General features: G+C 39.5%; 1 protein-coding gene across 1 annotated transcript; it reads right to left on the reverse strand.

Annotated features, from left to right (window-relative positions):
- Window positions 1-763: 763 nt before the first annotated feature.
- DEGS1 (delta 4-desaturase, sphingolipid 1) lies at window positions 764-12589 on the reverse strand. Its single transcript, XM_034427913.3, has 3 exons — window positions 11390-12589; window positions 7242-7984; window positions 764-1972 (listed from the first exon to the last, which is right to left on the reverse strand). The coding sequence occupies exons 1-3, from the start codon at window positions 11469-11471 to the stop codon at window positions 1826-1828; spliced, it is 972 nt and encodes a 323-aa protein (XP_034283804.1). The 5' UTR covers window positions 11472-12589; the 3' UTR covers window positions 764-1825.
- Window positions 12590-18376: the final 5787 nt, after the last annotated feature.

Below are 18376 nucleotides of genomic sequence, written 5' to 3' on the forward strand. Positions count from 1 at the left end.
TTATACATACTGTATCTATGATGTGCCCACTTCTGCAAAACTCTGTCCAGTTATGGACCTTAAGATATAAGGGAAAGTGCAGAAGGGAGCCACCATAATGTCAGGGATCTTAAATATCTTCCCTGTAAGAAAAGATGGAATGTTTGCTGTACTTTAGAGAGGGGAAAAACCTGAACGTAACAAAGTTGATTGAGAACATGGCAAAGGTGAATAAAATAATTCATGACATAGAAAAGTGGACAAGAATCATTCTTACGACACTAGGATCATGGGTCATTTAATGAAGCTGATTGGAAAAAGATTAAAAAAGATAAAAAGCAGTTCTTCACACACTGTGTAACTTGTGGTAATTAATACGATGCAGAATGTTGGCCTATAACAGGCTTTGGCTTTATCCAGTATTGCTGTTCTTGGGAAACAACAGCTTTCCTAATCAATTTGTTATATTACATATGTCACCTTGTGAACCTCCATTTTGTGTTCAAAAATCAAAATGTAATCTACAACTTATCTTTCCTTTAAAATGTGATCAAACCAAAAGTGTTATGTTTTGCCTGTCACTAATATGTTTGCATGAGGTGGGGTGCACTATACACGCTCTGAATTGCATCTTAATAGGTTGATATGACTATGTTAAATACATAACTTTTGGCAGCACTTCTAGCCTATCTAGCCTCTTTCAATACTTTCTATTTCAAGGTTCGGTGTAATAGTAAAACATTTTTATGCCACTCCCTTCCCAAACATACTGAAGCACCATAAATAAGATTTTAGAAGCTATTAAAAAATTAGCTTCACCATATTTATTTTTACTACATTTTCCAGAAGATTGTGCATAGTTGTATTGATAAAATTTAGTATATACCATTCAAGTACTCAGAAAATTTTCTTACATGAGTTTAATTCCTATCCCTATTTCATATGATATATTTGCACACTTCATATTCTACACAGAGTAGCAACATACCAATATTTTCAAAATAGAAGTGTCCTACTCAATGACAGTGCTGCCAAATTAAATTCTACTACCTGCAAGTTCACCTTACCCTTGTACACCAAAATGTTCTGAAGGTTCTGGATATCCTCCAGATAAGATCAGAAGACATGCTCTGTCTGGGGCTTCAAGTAGAAGAAGAGAAGAAAAACTCTTTTTTTCATAAACGCAAAATATGCTATCATATCGTTGAATTTATTCCACAGAATAAAAAACTGTTTTCCAAAGACAAGCTTCTGATAGATGTATGCTAATTTTAATTAAATGTAATAGAATTGTTTCCAAATAGCTAACACGTTCATTTTGAGTCAGAGAGTACTGATATTTTAAGGAGCTTATACTTTTTAAATAATCATAATGCAATACTGTCTATCTGCTATATTAGCATTACATATGCTAATCCATAACATACATGTATTTGGAAGAGACTGAAGCCAGACATTTTAATATACCATGTAAATCAAAATTAATATTAACTAGAAGTTTATTTAATAATTACACTTAGTTAGTAAAATAAGAAATATGTAGGAGTTGTAGTCAGCAGATACTTGAAACAAATTGTATAAATTTAAACAACTAAGTTTAAAGAATCAAGTTACTGTATTAATAACATGCACAGAACTATGTCAGAAAAAAATGGAAAAAAAGGAACATTCTAATTCTATCAATGTTTTTAATTTTTCAGAGACCTTTTTAAAAATGTAACAATATATCCATATTTTAGCCTTGGTCAAGATTACAAGCCATCAAGTTATTTATCAAGTGACATCTTGTTCCAGCCACCACGAAGACACGCCTTTGGAGTTTGTGAAGAAATTTTTTGTCAGAAGGTTACTCTTGTTTCTCATCACCTTTTACAGGTCTTTTCACACGTGAATATGGGCTCACAGTATCATCCATCACAAAATCATAAAGCACTTTAATCCAAGAGTTATATTGTGGTAAGTGGTCATAGTATTCAGGAGCCATTTTCTTTAGCTAAAATTGAAAAGATACGTATATATGTATTAATCCAGTATTCCATCTTTAATTTTAAAAAATGCAAAAAACTCATTTTCAAAGCCTCATAAGCATGATGCTGAATACACATCAACAGACAACTGTGTATTCCAATCCCAAACTGAATCAACTAACCAGTAAGAAACACTTTCAAGTGTGTCCCATCTGGGAACAAATTAAGAAATTCTCTTATCACTTGAGTACTAAATATAACTACTGTAGTTTAAGACACCTTTACATTTCCCATAAAAATGATTATCTGTTCTTAAAAAACCTTTATCAGCACTAGAAACAAATGTCTCTTAATTGACTCAGAATTTTTAGCAAAAAATATTACATTAAAAGAGAAGTTGTACCTAATATATATACTTCAGTTATAAATATTAAGAGTTTTCTTGGTGTTATTAAAATCATTTCTAGCAATTTTGGAGTACCAAAGTCTAGCACTTGAATACCAATCACCTTCTATTTCTGAGGTATAGATATCTTTGCTATTACCAGTATAAACTTAAAAGACATAATTCAGGTATTGCTAGAACTGGTGGTATACAGATTATTTATCTTCCTAAAAACTGGTTTCCACCAATGAACCATAATGTTCCAATTCGGTTACATCCCTTCCAATAGAATTGCTTGTTTAAGATAGACAGCTATAGAAATTGAATGTGTAAAAATTCCTTAAACACTATCCTTACATTTCTTGCTAAAAGAATTGGCAAGTATAATACTGTCAATGGATTAATTTCAAATAATTTTCACTAATTCTTCCAAAAGAAGTATCTTGGCAGTTTATTCCACCATAAAATATTCCATGTCCTAATATCTTATGTAATGAAATGCTCATTCTCACATCTGTTTATTCAGTTTGGATTTATTTGCTTGACTTGTATGGCTGCCCAACCCATGACAACTCTGGATAGTCCTAGTATCTAGGCAAGATATCCTTATTTATGCCCTATAAATTTTGACACTGCTCGATCACCATGTTCTTCTATCGCATGAATTGTTCTTTCAAAATCAGCAAGGCAAACTGTATAAACTTATTTCCTCTAGCTCCTCAATCAAACTGCTAATAAAACTGTTAAGGCCGTCAACAGGAGAAAAAAATGCTCTCAAATAAAACCATAAATCTAGCAAAAACTAAAAACAGCAAAGGGTATCTTTTTTGAGGGGGGTGGACAACCCTAAGGGGTATTAGTTTAAAACAGAAACATAATCTAACAGGTATAGCAACTATGTTCTTGAGAAATTATTAGACTACTTTATATTACTTTTCAAGCTTTGTTATTATATAATGGTATCATTTCTCTTGCTATCAAGCTGCCAAGAAATCCCCATTTTCTCTAAGGAAGGTGACATATCCAAGTGGCAGCTAGATTTTATACTTTTGAGGCAAGGAAATCAATCTTTTTGATTTGTACACTTCCTCTTTATCATTCTTTCATAAAACCATGATCAATGTAAATACCGGTGTTTCAATATCAAACTATTTCATCACTCTTTTCTCTTCACCCCTTTTCTCTTCAAACTTTTCTGGAGGGCCAGCACAGCCTATGTTTGCTTCTTACCCCAATGATATGTTTGTTGTAAATCTAACAGGTCTTAAATCTGAAACAAGTCTCCTGAAGCCACAGAAGAAGCAAGCACTGTATGTGTACAGAAATGGTGTAATAGACTAAACTTGATGATTGACTTGACACAAGACAACTTATTAACACTATGGTGGAAGTTATGTTAAATTTGAAATATTAGCTAACTTTATAGAACATTTTTTGTGCAAACTTGAACTGCAGGCTACATGTACCATATTTTCTGGCGTATAAGACGACTGGGCATATAAGACGACCCCCAACTTTTCTTGTTAAAATATAGGGTTTGGCCTATACTCGCCGTATAAGACTACCCCTCTTCCAACGCACACCAAATAAAAATTAAAAAATCTCAACTGGCTCACCCACAATGTAAAAGCAGCTGTGCTTAGACCCAAAATGGCCCCTGCAACAAGCAGGAACCTCACACAGCCACAAAAAGCCCAAAAACCCAACTTTCACACTTTACACACACAAAATTCCACATACAGCTTTGTGAGATTTTGTGTGTGTGTGTAGTTAGAGTGAAACACTACAGAAATACACTAAATCTCAGAAAGCTGCACAAATATTATTTTATTTTATTTTTATTTTTATATGAAAACTAAATTTAAAGCTTCCTAAACTTTAAATGGCTAGGTCTAAAAAAGAACAACTAAAAAAAAACCCAATTAACTATTTTTTTTAAACCTCCCAAAGGGGAAAAAAACTTAACCAATAGAACAGGGGTCTCCAACCTTGGCAACTTTAAGACTTGTAGACTTCAACTCCCAGAATTTCTCAGCCAGCTTTGTTTTGCTGGCTGAGGAATTCTCGGAGTTGAAAACCACAACTCCCTGCCTGCTTGATTGCAGGCAGGGAGTTGCTTGCTGATGGAATGGATTCAGGCAAGTGAAGCAAGGCAAGCGTTGCGACTAGCAGCTGAGGTAAGCAAACTGGAGGGGGAAAACTTTTTTCCTTTTACATGGCTCTGGCGATCCAAGCTGAATTGCCTGTTTAGCAGGCAACTCAGCTGGGATCGTCAGAGCTTGGATCGCCAGAGCCATTTAAGGCTCGTCAGAGCCTTTCGGGCTGGTCTGCCTGGTTACAAGAGAACGACACCCGGCGTATAAGACGACCCCCGACTTTTGAGAAGATTTTCATGTGTTAAAAAATCGTCTTATACGCCGGAAAATACGGTATATATTTTCAGTTAAGGCCTGCTTGGAAGCATCTGCCCTGAAGTAATTATAAATCCCTTTCTTACATCAATGATTGTGAAGTGTCTACTTTGCCAAAAATACCTGAACTTCATCAAATGGTGATATGTGATATCATTATCCCTTATCCTCTGTTAAAGAATCTTAGCTAAATATATGCTACTGCTCTGAATAAGCATTATATAATAAGGTGATAAAATGCTGTACAATCAGGCCAGAAATGTATAAACAAGGGAGATCAGAGCAGCAAAAAGAAGCTACCCTGAAAAGCTAAAGAATCAATTCTCAACAAATGAACCAGCAAATATATGGAAAACTCTTAAAAATATCACTGGCTACGGCAAACCTCCTTCCCAAGCTGAAGGAAATCAATAACTGGCAGATGACCTGAACGTGTTTTACTGCAGGTTTGAAAGGAAACTATAGCCACCTATCTCCACAACCTCCATGTCAGACACACCAACAACAGCCAAGCCTCCTACAACTGACTCCCTAGGGGTTCACAACCCCTAGTGATCACAGAAAAGGAAGTGCAAGACCGATTTCATAGACAAAAGCCAGGAAAAGCTCCAGGCCCAGACAAGATAACTCCTTGCTTAAAAGTCTGTGCTGACCAATTGGCCTCCATCTTCACCCAAATCTTCAATAAATCGCTAGAGATGTGCTATGTTCTTTCTTGCTTCAAATGCTCTACTATCATCCCAGTGCCGAAGAAGCCCACCATCAAGCAACTGAACAACTACAGACCAGTTGCTCTAACATCTGTAGTCATGGAAACCTTTGAAAGGCTAGTGCTGTCCCACTTGAAAACCATCATAGATCCGCTGTTAGACCCCTTGCAATTTGCATACCGAGCAAATAGATCAACAGATGATGCTATTAATACAGCTCTGCATTACATTCTATAACATCTTGAATCTCCAAAGACCTACACAAGGGTCCTCTTTGTAGACTTCAGTTCAGCATTCAATGCCATCATTCCAGATATTCTTCTAACTAAGCTAAACTACCTGAACACACTTGTAAGTGGATCATAAGCTTCCTAACCAACAGGAAGCAGCAGGTGAAGCTAAGCAGAATCACATCAGATACCTGTACAATTAGCACAGGAGCCCTCCAAGGCTATGTGCTCTTCTCACTTCTCTCTATATACCAATGACTGCATCTCTAACGATCCATCTATTAAACTACTGAAGTTCGCAGATGACATAACAGTGATTGGTCTCATTCGAGATGAAGAATCCGCATACAGATGGGAGGTTGAACAACTAGCCTCATGGTGCGACCGGAACAAGTCTCGTGATGCGACCGGAACTGAACACACACAAGACCATAGAAATGGTGGTAGACCTTAGGAGAAACCCTTCCATCTCTTACAATACTAGACAACACAGTATCATCAGTAAGAGACCTTCAAATTTCTAGGTTCTACCATATCGCAAGACCTAAAATGGACACCTAACATCAAAAACATCATCAAAAAAGCACAACAAAGAATGTTCTTTCTGCGCCAACTCAGAAAGCTCAAACTGCCCAAGGAGCTGCTGAGACAATTCTACAGAGGAATTATTGAGTCTGTCATGTGCACCTCTACAACTGCCTGGTTTGGTTCTGCAACCCAACAAGACAGACACAGACTTCAGAGGATAATTAGAACTGCAGAAAAAACAATTACTACCAACCTGCATTCCATTGAGGACCTGTATACTGCACGAGTCAAAAAGAGGGCTGTGAAAATATTTACAGACCCTTCGCATCCTGGACATAAACTGTTTCAACTCCTACCTTCAAAATGAAACTATAGAGCACTGCACATCAGAACAACTAGACACAAGAACAGTTTTTTCCCAAATGCCATCACTCTGCTAAACAAATAATTCCCTCAACCTGTCAAACTAGTTACTAAGTCTGCATTTCTATTAATCTTCTCATCGTTCCTATCACCCATCTCCTCTCACTTATGACTGTATGACTGTAACTTGTTACTAGTATCCTTACGATTTATATTGACTGTTTCCTAATATGATTTGATTGCTTATTTGTACCCTATGGCTATCATTAAGTGTTGTACCTTATGATTCTTGATGAACGTATCTTTTCTTTTATGTACACTGAGAGCATATACACCAAGACAAATTCCTTGTGTGTCCAATCACACTTGGCCAATAAGAAATTCTATTCTTCTATTCTATTCTATATTTGAAACAGTGACTGTGTTTAGTTCATTAAACATTTACTTTTATAATTCCTTTCTAAACACTTAGTAGTTGTAATGGTAGGTTAGTATGTAAGTAATTGTAATGAAAATACAGACATCCTATATGAATTTCAAAGTATTATGACTATGCTACATATTGAATTGCAGCAGGAATCTAATTGGCTATAAAATAGCATATTCATGAAATCGGCTTTTAAACATTTAGCTGCAAAAACAAAATAAATGTACTAATATTTACTTACCAGTGGAAGACTTATTCCAGGAATATTAGGAAAATCATGATGTTCATTGTGATAGCCAACATTGAAGGTAAGTTTATTCAGTGGTCCATAGTATGAGTATGTTTCATATCCCTTTAAAAACATATAATGTTCGGCTATGAAATGTCCTGAAATAGGATGCAAGCCCAGCCCCAATATTACTCCTGCCAGAAGATAGAACAATGATTTTATTCCTAGGAAATAGTATACAAGAACATCAAAGACAAATTGAATTGATAAATTAATGATTTCTAATCGAGATATTGGTTTGGGATTAATACAGAGGGGTCGAACAGCATAAAAAAGTGGCTGTAGAATAATCCACATGAGTTTTCGAAAACGAGTACAGAAAAACCATCCTTCAAAATTGGCAGGTATATCCACATCAATTCCATCTGCACCAAGATAACGATGATGATCCATGTGGTATCTCTTGAATGATATGGAGTAAGGTACACCAAGTGGGAGATTGGCAAATATTCCAAACCATCGATTCCAGGAAGATCTAGAATTGCCGAAGGCACTATTGTGAGCAATCTCATGAATTGCCAAAGTCATGGAATGGTTGAGACAGCTGCCAAATATATATGCCCAAAATACAACCCATTTCCAGTCCAAATCTTTAACTAGATAAAGAGCAACAAGTTGTGCAAACACCATAAGTACAACCAACCAGATCACATTGTAGTCTGGTTTCATCAAGGTTTTTATCTCTGGATGTTTTCCTGTTGAAAAAAGAGAATAGATATCAACTGACTGTTTGAACAGAATTGAAATTTCAATAAAAACTAATTCAAAAGTTAGATGATTACATTAAAGAACGGTTGAGTTAGTACAAATTTACATACTACAGGTAGCCCTCAAGCTTCAACTATTCATTCAACAACTTTGAATTTACAGTAGCACTTAATCAATGGCACTTACACCCGGTTCCCAAAGTTATGGCCATTGTAGTACCTTTGTGATCATGTGATCAAAGTTTGGATACTTGGCAACCCGCCCACATTTATGACTGCAGGGGTACTTCAACTCTCCCCACCTAAGTCCCTTCCATCTCAGTTCTTTTGGCCTCCTGCACTCCACTATCTACGGCCTTTTTTCTTACCTTTGCAGGCTAATACAAGACTTTCCTCCCAACATCATATGCAGCAATTTCTTTGCAAGACCTGGGGGAGCCAGCAAAGGGCTACATTGGGCACACCCCATCAGAAGTGGGAGGGAGAAGATGGCAAAGATCAGCTAAGGCAGGGGTCAGCAACCTGCGGTTCCGGAGCCCTAATGACTGGCTGAGTAGGCGTGGCTAGGGGGTTATGTGACTGGCTGAGTAGGCGTGGCTAGGGTGGAAGTGAGTGACATCAAGTTGGCCACGCCCACCCAGGTTTTGTGACTCGGTGTTTTCTTTTCTGTGGGAAACAGGTCCTAATGGCTCTTTGAGCATTTAAGGTTGTAGACCCCTGAGCTAAGGAGATGGAATGCAGGGCAGAAGAGGTGGGCTGAGCTAGGGTTTCCTGAAGCGGTTGTGACCTCACGCCATGCTGAGAATGGCTGTGGCTGTGGTTCACACCAATGTTGGACTAGGGCAGCTACAGTCTAACGATGTAGTGTTGGAGTGCGCCAAGGTGGCTTGGTTTCCCAGGATGCTTGTGACTTCTGCTCTGTGGCTCAAGGGTTTCTTGCAGCCCCTTTGCCTTGTGAGTGTTGATGGGCGTGGTCTTGGAGGTGCTTTGGTTGGGTTGTTTACTATTAGCTTGTTTGGTAGTTCCTTGATTGGGGTTATTGTTCACTTCTTGGTTGTTGGTCTGATGTTAATCTTGGTGTTAATCTATTCTCATCTGGGTGTTGCTTGCTGGTGGGGTGGTATTTTTATCCCTCTGTTCCTTTTTTGGCTTGTAGTTTGTCTTTTACACAGTAAATAGATGTTAATGTCTACATGTTTATTGATGATCAGCTTGTCAAAGTGCCAGGCTTCCAGGTACTTTAACATTTTTGGACTTGGCTTGACCTATGATGGTCAGTTTCCCAGTTGAAACTATGGTTAAGTTGTCCATATGTTGTTAAATTAAAGAGTTTTCATCATATCTTCGGATTGCTAATTGGTGTTCATGTTTTGCTAGTCTTCTGGCTGTTTGTCCTACATAGTGGCTGTTGCAATCTTTACCTTGTATGCTGTAAATTCCTGTTTCTTTGTTTTCTAGGGCTGCTAGGTTTTTTGGTTTACCAAGTATGTTTTGGAAAGCTTTCTTGATGTGGTTTGTGTGTTATGCTGATTTCTAAATTTGATTATTGAAAAAAGTTTGAATAAGAGGATGAAGGAATTATTGTAATGTTAAGGAAAGGGGAGGAATAATAAGTTTGTAAAGAAGGATTGAAGTTGCTTCTTTCCCTTTTAACTTTGTTCTTTTTCTGCATTTTTATATACCTCTTTACGGTGTTTTACAGCTCTAAGTGATTTACAGAGTAAGCATATTGCTCCCAACAATCTGGGTCCCCATTTTACCAGCCTCGGAAGGATGGAATGCTGAATCAGTCTTGAACATGGTGAGATTCGAACTGCCAAATTGCAGGCAGGCAGCAGTAGTAGCCTGCAATACTGCATTCTAGTCATTGCGCCACTGCGGCTCTTATATTTCTGTAACTGTCTTTTACTAATGTAAACATGTAATAAAAATTAATAATTAAACTCCAAGACATAGGGAAGGCAAATTTAAACTGTTTAAATAGAACAGTTTATTTTTCAATACTTCATGGAATATTGTGAAACATTTAAAAAGTCCTGTCAGTCTGCATATTGGACATCATCAAATTGGATTCAATTCTTGATGGCAACCTGAATAAATATTTAACTCCAACTATTTTCAACCTACAAGTTATTTAAGAATGAATACAACATTCTCTTTAATATTATATATCCATCTTCCATTTCCCTCAGAAATTTGTGCGTTAAACACAAATTTTTATTTCCCTTACATTTTTGCATAAAGAATGATCAGCACATCAAGAAAGCAGGCATCCTTTACTTGGCTCACTGATCTCCTGGCTACTCATCAGTGTTCAGCTTTCACAACCAGACATAACGCTAGAAATCATTATATTTGTGTAGATGCAAATACCCGTATCTTATATTAAAATCACATTTCCAAATGACACATCTACACACACAGGGACTTTTTAAAAAGCAGTAGGTGGAGTTCCAGCATAGTGATTAAGGTGTTGCACTAGCCCGGGAATGCCCAAGGGCAAAATGAGTGCAATCTAGGAGAAGGCTGGGAAAAAAATATGAATGGATAATTAAGGAGTGTTGATTGGGATCAGAGACACCCAGGTTCCAGTTGACACTCAACCATGGAAGTTTTCTGAGTTTCACCCCCTTTAGGCTGACCTTCCTTCAGAAGATTGCTGTTGTACAGAAAAAAATGGGAGAGGCGAACTGAATTCCTAAAAGATAGGCAGGGTATCAGCCTAATCAATCAGCAAATAAACGTGTTTGCATTATAAACTCTGATGGTAGGCAAAGCCGGAGCTGAACTTGAGTTCCAATCTTTTCTTTGGGGAGTTCATGGTAAAACCCACACAGCTGAGATGTCACGTGAAGTAAGTCCTACGTGACCGCCGGCCAAGAAGAAACTAGCATTTAACCGACTTGGATCAAGCGCACCAACGTGCCTAATGTCCCCATTTTATCCGTATCCATAAGCATGTTTATACTTATATCTGTTATCTCATACACGCTTGACAAATAAATAAAATTAAATAAATAAAATTAAATAAATAAATAAAGAAGGGGAGGGGGCAAAATCAACCCAGGGACAGTCGACGGGGCGTCGAGAAGAGCCAGCTACGCCTATTGTAGTACTAGATCTCCTTCGGAAGTGACTCACTGAGCCCACAGATGTTTTTGCTCGCCCTCCTGCCTCCCCGCCGTCGCTTCAGCCTCTCCCACCACGAAAGGCCTCACATAAGACGCCGCCGCCGCCCCTCCTCGTCAGCCGGACGGGACGAGCTCCCTTCTCCACAGAAGGCATTGGCGCAGCGCGGCAGCGCCTGCCTCACAAGAGGCTTTAGGCGGCCCAAGCCCCGGAATCGGGTGAGGTGGGGAAAGCCCTCCCTCACCCCCTTCCTCCCGGACTCACTCAAAATCTCCTTGCGGCGGTCGGCGTGAGGCTGGTCGGTGTAGACCCACTCGAAGTCTTCTCTTGCCACAAAGTTTCCCATGCCGGAGGAAAAGCCGCCACCGGGTCGTGGCTTGCCGGAGGTTCTTTCTCCCGATCCTCACGAGCTACAAGCGGCGGCCCGCTACTCGGCTGACTCTCGCTCTCACATTGAAGGGAAGGCGGGCCTCAGCAGACAGCCGCCTCTTCGTCGCGGCCCCATTGGCTCCCGCGGGCGGGTGACGTCACGGAAACAGCGCCTCTTGAGAGAGGCCGGACGGCCCAAAATTCAAAGTGGTCCTTTTTTTTTTTTTTTCTTCCGCTCCCCCTCATTCAGGTTAGGCGCGTTTCATTTCTACGTTGCCGAATCTTGTGGTGAATAACGTTTACCCTACCATTCCTGTGACTTCTGCAGGCTGCGCCCACCGGGTGTCATCGCCTGCCTAGACCTAGGAAAGGATGCTGGGAGCCCGCTTCCATTGGAAAGTGAGGGCGGCGGAGGCGCGGAAGTGAGCTTGTTCAGACGCCCCCCCCCCCGCCCCTCCGCTCGCTCGGAAAAGCTGCCTCGATTTCTTTTACAATTCAGGGAGGCAATGAAGACGCCGCTCTTTTCGCTCCCCGTGACCCGGCTGACTTTCAGGGCTATATTAATAACGTCTCTTTTTTTTTTTCTTAAATGAGATGCTTTAAATGTATTGCATAACATTTGTCTTTGCAAGCTTTTCAATTAATCGCTTACGCGCGTAGGTGCATACATCTTGCCTCAGAAAATTCTCTCTGGGCGGTTTGCCACTCCTGATGATGATGCTGCGGATAAAAAAAAAAAAAAGATTGCAGAGGTAGCGGGGAGGGTGAAAACGGAAAGCATGTCCGGGCCTGAGATAACTAGTTTTAAGAGAGAGATATTATTAGGGTTGGTTTTTTTTAATTGTTGGTTGAGAGCCGCCCAGAGTTCAATTCAAGATGTAAATGCTTTAAATGCTTCCACGCGCCTTCTAAAGTCTTAAGACAGAACTACTTTCGCTTCTGCTTCGGCGCGGCGAGCCTCTCGACGCCTTAACTCGCCCGCTGTAACTGACTGAAGGCGGGGAGACCGCCACCCGAGGCTCCCTTCGGGCTTTCTGACGGACACGCTCTCCCCACCCGCCTCCAATTAACCCCGGCGTTTTGGCAACGGGCTGGGCTGAGCGGCGCTTTAAAACCTTGCCCGCAACCAGCGCCGTCCCCTTCTAGGATGTTGATACTGACGCCCCCATTAATATCAACTGGAGTCTCCAAGAAGAGGCGCGCGGATGCCCAGATTGCGGATCCTAAGTCAGGGATGGCTAACCTTTTTGCCATCGCATGCCAAAAGTGGGGGGGGGGAAGCGGGGGGGACACACACGCACGTGTGCCCACATCCATAATTCTATGCGCCCCGACCCCCCTCATGCTCCCCCTGCTTTTGGCACGTGATGGCACGGTGGGCCCAGTAGGCCCATTTTTCGCTCTCCCCAAAATAGCTAAGCAGGTTCAGTATTGGATAGACTACTAGGAAACCCAAAGATGTAAAGCTCAACTCTGAAGCCAAAAAAATATTCTGGAAGAAGGCAACAGCAAGATATAGATGGACTGTATGAGTTTAAAGTTGGGCAGAGTACAAGTTTAATAAATAATGATGCATGCATATATTACACTTATTACAAGCTATATTATACTATCATGGCATAATCCTGCATAATATAATTGCATAATAGATAATACAAAGTGGCTCTCCAGTTTGGTCTAGTTAGTAGTTAAGGCACCAGGCTAGAAAGTGGGAGACCATGATTTCAAGTCCCACCTTAGCCATGAAAACCAGCTGAGCCAGTCCCTCACAGCCCAGGCCATTTCACAGGGTGGTGGTTGTGGGGAAAATAGGAAGTGTGCTGGATATGTTCACCAATAATTTGAGTTATTTCTTAAAAATAATAAAGGGATATAAATTAAAATATGGCTGTCACAGCCAAATTTTCAGACTGGATTATATTTATTTTTATCACTACTATTCCTTTAGTCCCCTGATGTCACTTGGTGTTGAGCTCTAATAACTTTTATATACACTGCTCAAAAAAATAAAGGGAACACAAGCAGAAGACAAGCAGATCCGAGATCTGAATGAATGAAGTAGCCTTATTAAATACTTTGTTCGTTACATACAGTAGTTTTGTGATCCCTTTAGTTGTTTGAGCAGTGTATAAACTACTGTCTGTAAAGAACAAAGTATTTAATAAGGCTATTTCATTCATTCAGATCTCGGATGTCTTCTGCTTGTGTTTCCTTTATTTTTTTTGAGTAGTTTACTATTTATAGCTAGTGCAAATGACCCTTTAGGCCACGGGTATCAAACTCGCTGTGTCACATTGCCGTCATGTGACATTTTTTTGCGGAGCTTGCGTGGGCGTGGCATCCACATAACACATCCGGGCTGCAGGCCACCAGTTTAATACCCCTGCTTTAGGCCATCCTCTGATTGGCCATGGAACTACTAATTTCTTATTGTTTTAATCAATGGAGAAAAAAATGCAGCTTTGTTTTTTTAGCCAATTATCCACCCAGGGGGAAAAAAGGTTTGGTTACAGTGATGCAATTCAAATTAAATCATGTTGAAAGTATTGTAAACATATGGGAACTGGATCATGGAACCGGATCATGGTCAATAAGAAAAGGCAAACTGAGAACAAAGCAGCAAATGATTAGGCAGCACTTGTGAAGGGAAGCAAAATCAGGTCACTCTTGATTTTTATCTTTGCACAACTGGTGTAGGAGTGAATGATTAAACATAAAGAGACAGGGATGGGGTTTTTGCTGATTCGGTCTCATGCTATTTTGAGACAACTGTTTCTGTGGTCAAGACTGTCAGAACAAAGCAATTTAACAGGTCAAAATACCTGCTCAGTTCTTACAGTGTATATTTGATAATGTTCTAAAATAGAAACTCGTTGGATTATAAAATCCTAAAGTTATTGATTCCCCATGACCCAATTTACAAGTGGAAACCACACAATCTGTTTGAAGCAAGTTTATTTGAACACACAGAGAACCCATCTACCCAGTGGAGGGTACAAACAAACTTTATATAGTCTTATAATAAATGTTGACCAGCAGTGATGTCATCTATGGTTAATTTAGGTTAGATTTTCTGTTTATAGTGAGATATGCAGCAATAAAGAGGAAGTTGGGAGTAGTCAATTTTTGTGGTAAATTACTTCTTGATTTCCATTTAAAAGCACAAGTTCTGATTTAAAATAATCTGTGAGACAGCATTTGCAAATGTTTAAGCAAGTTATTAAGCAAGTTCACTTTGAGTTCAGGGGCGCTGGAGGTTTTGGTTCAAGAATTTGTTTTACTCCTTCAATATCAGGGATCCAAAAATGGAGAATAAATTTTCAATGTTTCATGTTACATAACCCTTCAATCCAGAAAAATACATTGCATGTAAATACCAAACTTATTTTTGTACTATTTTGTAAGGTTTCTGCAGGGAGGTAACTTTTGACTTTGACTTGACAGTCAAAATGGCAGCTGGACTCATGCTATTGAAGCCTTCCCCTCTCCCCCCTTTTTTCCCCACACAATGCATTAAAGAAACAGGCAGGCTGATAGCTTGATGATAGCCGAACAATATAAAATGATGAATATAAAATAATAGAATCCTTCAAACAGGGAAAGTACCTTTTAAAACCTAGAGAGAGCAAAAGTGATAACTTCTATAGGAAAGGAATCCCATTCAGAAGAAAAGGTCACAAATAATTTTTTCAACACCAAGTCAACTAGGAATTGGATCAAATTATATAGAAACAAGCTACCAAAAGTTAAAAAGTGATTAAATTACTCATGGGGCTTTCCTTCTCTTTTTTCATCTTCCTTGCGAAACTGACAAACTATAGACATGCAGCAGGAAACTCCTGACAATGATAGAATTAGGAAGATTTTGTTGTTTTTTACTAAATACAACTACTGTAGTCTTGTAACAAAAAGGACAAATGTTAATAAACCAAATGTAAACACTAACCTTGTGAAATAAATCCTACAGATTAACATGTTATAAACTGTTCTGCCCCAGCTACCGACCCCAAAGAACACAGCATACACAAAGTCTATACAAAACTTAAATTTACTAAAATAACTCAGTCTTTTGTTAAACTTTCTTAACAACCTACAAAGATAAAGTAATCACAATCTTACTAAGGTTGGCAGAAACCCCAGAAGCAATTTGCAGACAATAAAGACGCGAAGGAGAATGAACTAAAGTTGTTCCCTACAAATTGCTTCAGTCGGCATTCCTCCTTAAATAGGCTAAGGGAGTGGCCAATTAGCCCCAAGCCTTACTCTCTAGGAGACCTCCTTCTGAGGAGCCACTCCTGCCTTTTGGCAGCTCTGTGTGCCTGTCCATCAAGAAGAGGCTCCTCCTCTTCGTCCTCTTCACTTAAAGGAGCTTCTGAAGGCCCTGGCTGAATCCCTGCCTCTGGCACCACATCTTCTCCAGCCTCCTCATTGTCTGACTCGAGTACCAGCTGCCCAGGCTGCTGGCGCAGCACCACATCAGCCTCCTCGCTGTCAGAATCAGCTACAATCTGCACAGGCCATTGATGGGCCACAACAGTAAACAAAGAAAAAAGTTTTGTATAAAGATCTTATACAAGACGTTAACATTTACCCAGGGCACTTGATTTGAATCTCTGTCCCAAGCCTGAAGCTCTCTATTTCTGCAGAAAGAAGCAAGAGCTCCAGCGTGACTTATTCGCCACTCCCACCAGGAAAACAACCCAGCTGAGGCTCACGCCATCCAGGCTGTCAGCGCACAGTCACAATCACCATCTTGACTTTTTTCTTCTTCTTCCCACGGGTGCCTCTGCCTCCGCCTCCCTATTAATATAATAACTACCAGACATCTAACTATCTCCAAGCTAAGGAGAAAATTTATTGAGGACATATCCAAGAAATATTTGAGGGAGAAAATGTTGGTATAACATTAGTGTATCTAATAATTACTTAGAGACATCTCATCATGCGGTGGAGATAAGATAGACAATATCCTATAGACAAGAAAATTAGTCTTTGCCAGGAAATCTTTGTGCAGTGATTAGAGAGAACTGTCATATATTCTTTACAGCCTGAAACATTCTTTATCTGAAAAACTATGTTGTATTAAGTTAAAACCAGTGTGCCTACCGTCCTGTCCTAATGTTCCCTTTAATTGTATTCATTTTATGTATTCAATTCATGCTTATACTTATATATTTTGTTGAATATGTACTCAACAAAATAAATAAATAAAATAAAGTGACATTTCTATAGGAAACATCTACTTGTTCTTTGGAACCAAATACAGCTCATACCAATAGCACCCCTGTCACTGCGTTTTTGTATTTACCAGATGAGCTCATATTTTTGGACTTTCAGACTTACCGTAGCTTGCCAAGTTTGTTATCAGTAAGCTAACTGCGCATGTCTACATTCCTTCATCTTCTTCTAACTTTCTTTGTTCTCCTGCCAAGAGGTCCGGCCAGAAGAGGTGGCCGGGAAAGCTTTGCCAAGATGTAATTAATTAGACTAGTGAGATGTTTTATTTTCTTTATAACAAATAAATGAGTTTTTCTTAGAAAACATAACTTCGGGTTTATTTTCTCAAGTATGCTTCAAGGGAAAAGTCTCGATCCACTTCTCTAAATCAAGGTGTGATTACCCAAAAGCAGAATGGGATTAATTGACACCCTGACACCCCCAACTTGTTTCTTTTTTTCCCTTGGGACAACAGGATGAAACTCTGAGGAAATAAGTAGACAATTAAGTTTTGCAGAGTGGGGTTTATTTAATAAGAATTAGACAGGAATAATATTTAATTAGGAATAATGTAAAGAAATTTGCAATTTAAGGGGGAGAACTTAACATCAGCCTACACCAGAAAGCTTTCAAGAGGTTCCCTCTCCATTTCATTCTTTCCTCTTTTATTCCCTTCTTTTTCTGAGAGTAGAAAGCTGAATTTTGCTATCAATTACCAAATTTGGGATGTAATTCTGTAATCACTAACGAAACCTTAGATAATTAGTTTAAATATTTTTCAATTAGTTTTACAATTGGTTATTTAAAAAAAAGTACAGACTGTAAATTCCCTCCTCCTTAAGTACACAGCATACTCAAAATAAAGAGAGAGATGTAACTTGAAAATTTAAGGCAAGGCCATACTTAAAAAAGTGGAATGTGTGACTAAGTATAAGAATTTAGAAAATGTACTCCTGGAATAAAGGAAATGGGAAACACATGTGCATATCACTGCATCCCCCCACCCTCTTTGCTGAATAAACAAACTCCTCAGTGGCAAGCCTGGCTATGCGTAATATTTGCTAATTGCAGTTTGTTGTTTGGCTGAAATAGAGAGATGGTTGATTTTCTGTGCTTTACTGGCATCCCCTCAGATATGGCATCTCTGTGTAGTGCATAACCTGCACAACCTGAACATGTCTGGCAAGGTTTTTCAAAAATTGTTTGCCTGTCAGCGTTCCAGAAAAACCCCAACTCCAAGTAAAGACGCAGAAGCAAGCATTTTCCAAAGTTCTCTTTACTAGAATAGGCAAACTGGCACATCTGGGAAAGCCCGAATCTGAAAAGCCTGGGTTTTCCTTCAGTAAGTCAACGCTCCCAAAACCATCCCCTTTCTCCCCAGTCGATCACATGCTCCAATCAATGTCCGTTCCATCTCGACCCAGCCCCTGACCACTCCTTCTCCAGATGCTGGATCGCCCTGACCTTGACCGACAGGAAGAATGCTATTATGTCTACTAACAACCTCTCTCCTAAATTCCCCCTCCTATTTTCCCACACATGAGAAGGTGGCAGCATTGAAGCTTCCAGCCTAATGTGGCTTTCAAAGCTGACATTACCATTGTTTCCTTTCTAGGACCAAGGTCACCCAGCTGGCTTTGTGCCCAGGGCAGGACCAGAACGCCA

Source organism: Pantherophis guttatus, chromosome 1, assembly GCF_059756535.1.
Source record: "Pantherophis guttatus breed Tessera chromosome 1, ASM5975653v1, whole genome shotgun sequence".
NCBI lineage: Eukaryota > Metazoa > Chordata > Lepidosauria > Squamata > Colubridae > Pantherophis > Pantherophis guttatus.

Coding starts and splice junctions, on each gene's coding strand:
- DEGS1 (XM_034427913.3), bottom strand. CDS start 11,471: ATGGGAAACTTTGTGGCAAGAGAAGACTTCGAGTGGGTCTACACCGAC. Junction 7,985..11,389: donor CCGCCGCAAGGAGATTTTGA/GTGAGTCCGGGA, acceptor TTTTTTCAACAG/GAAAACATCCAGAGATAAAA. Junction 1,973..7,241: donor CTGGAATAAGTCTTCCACTG/GTAAGTAAATAT, acceptor TTTCAATTTTAG/CTAAAGAAAATGGCTCCTGA.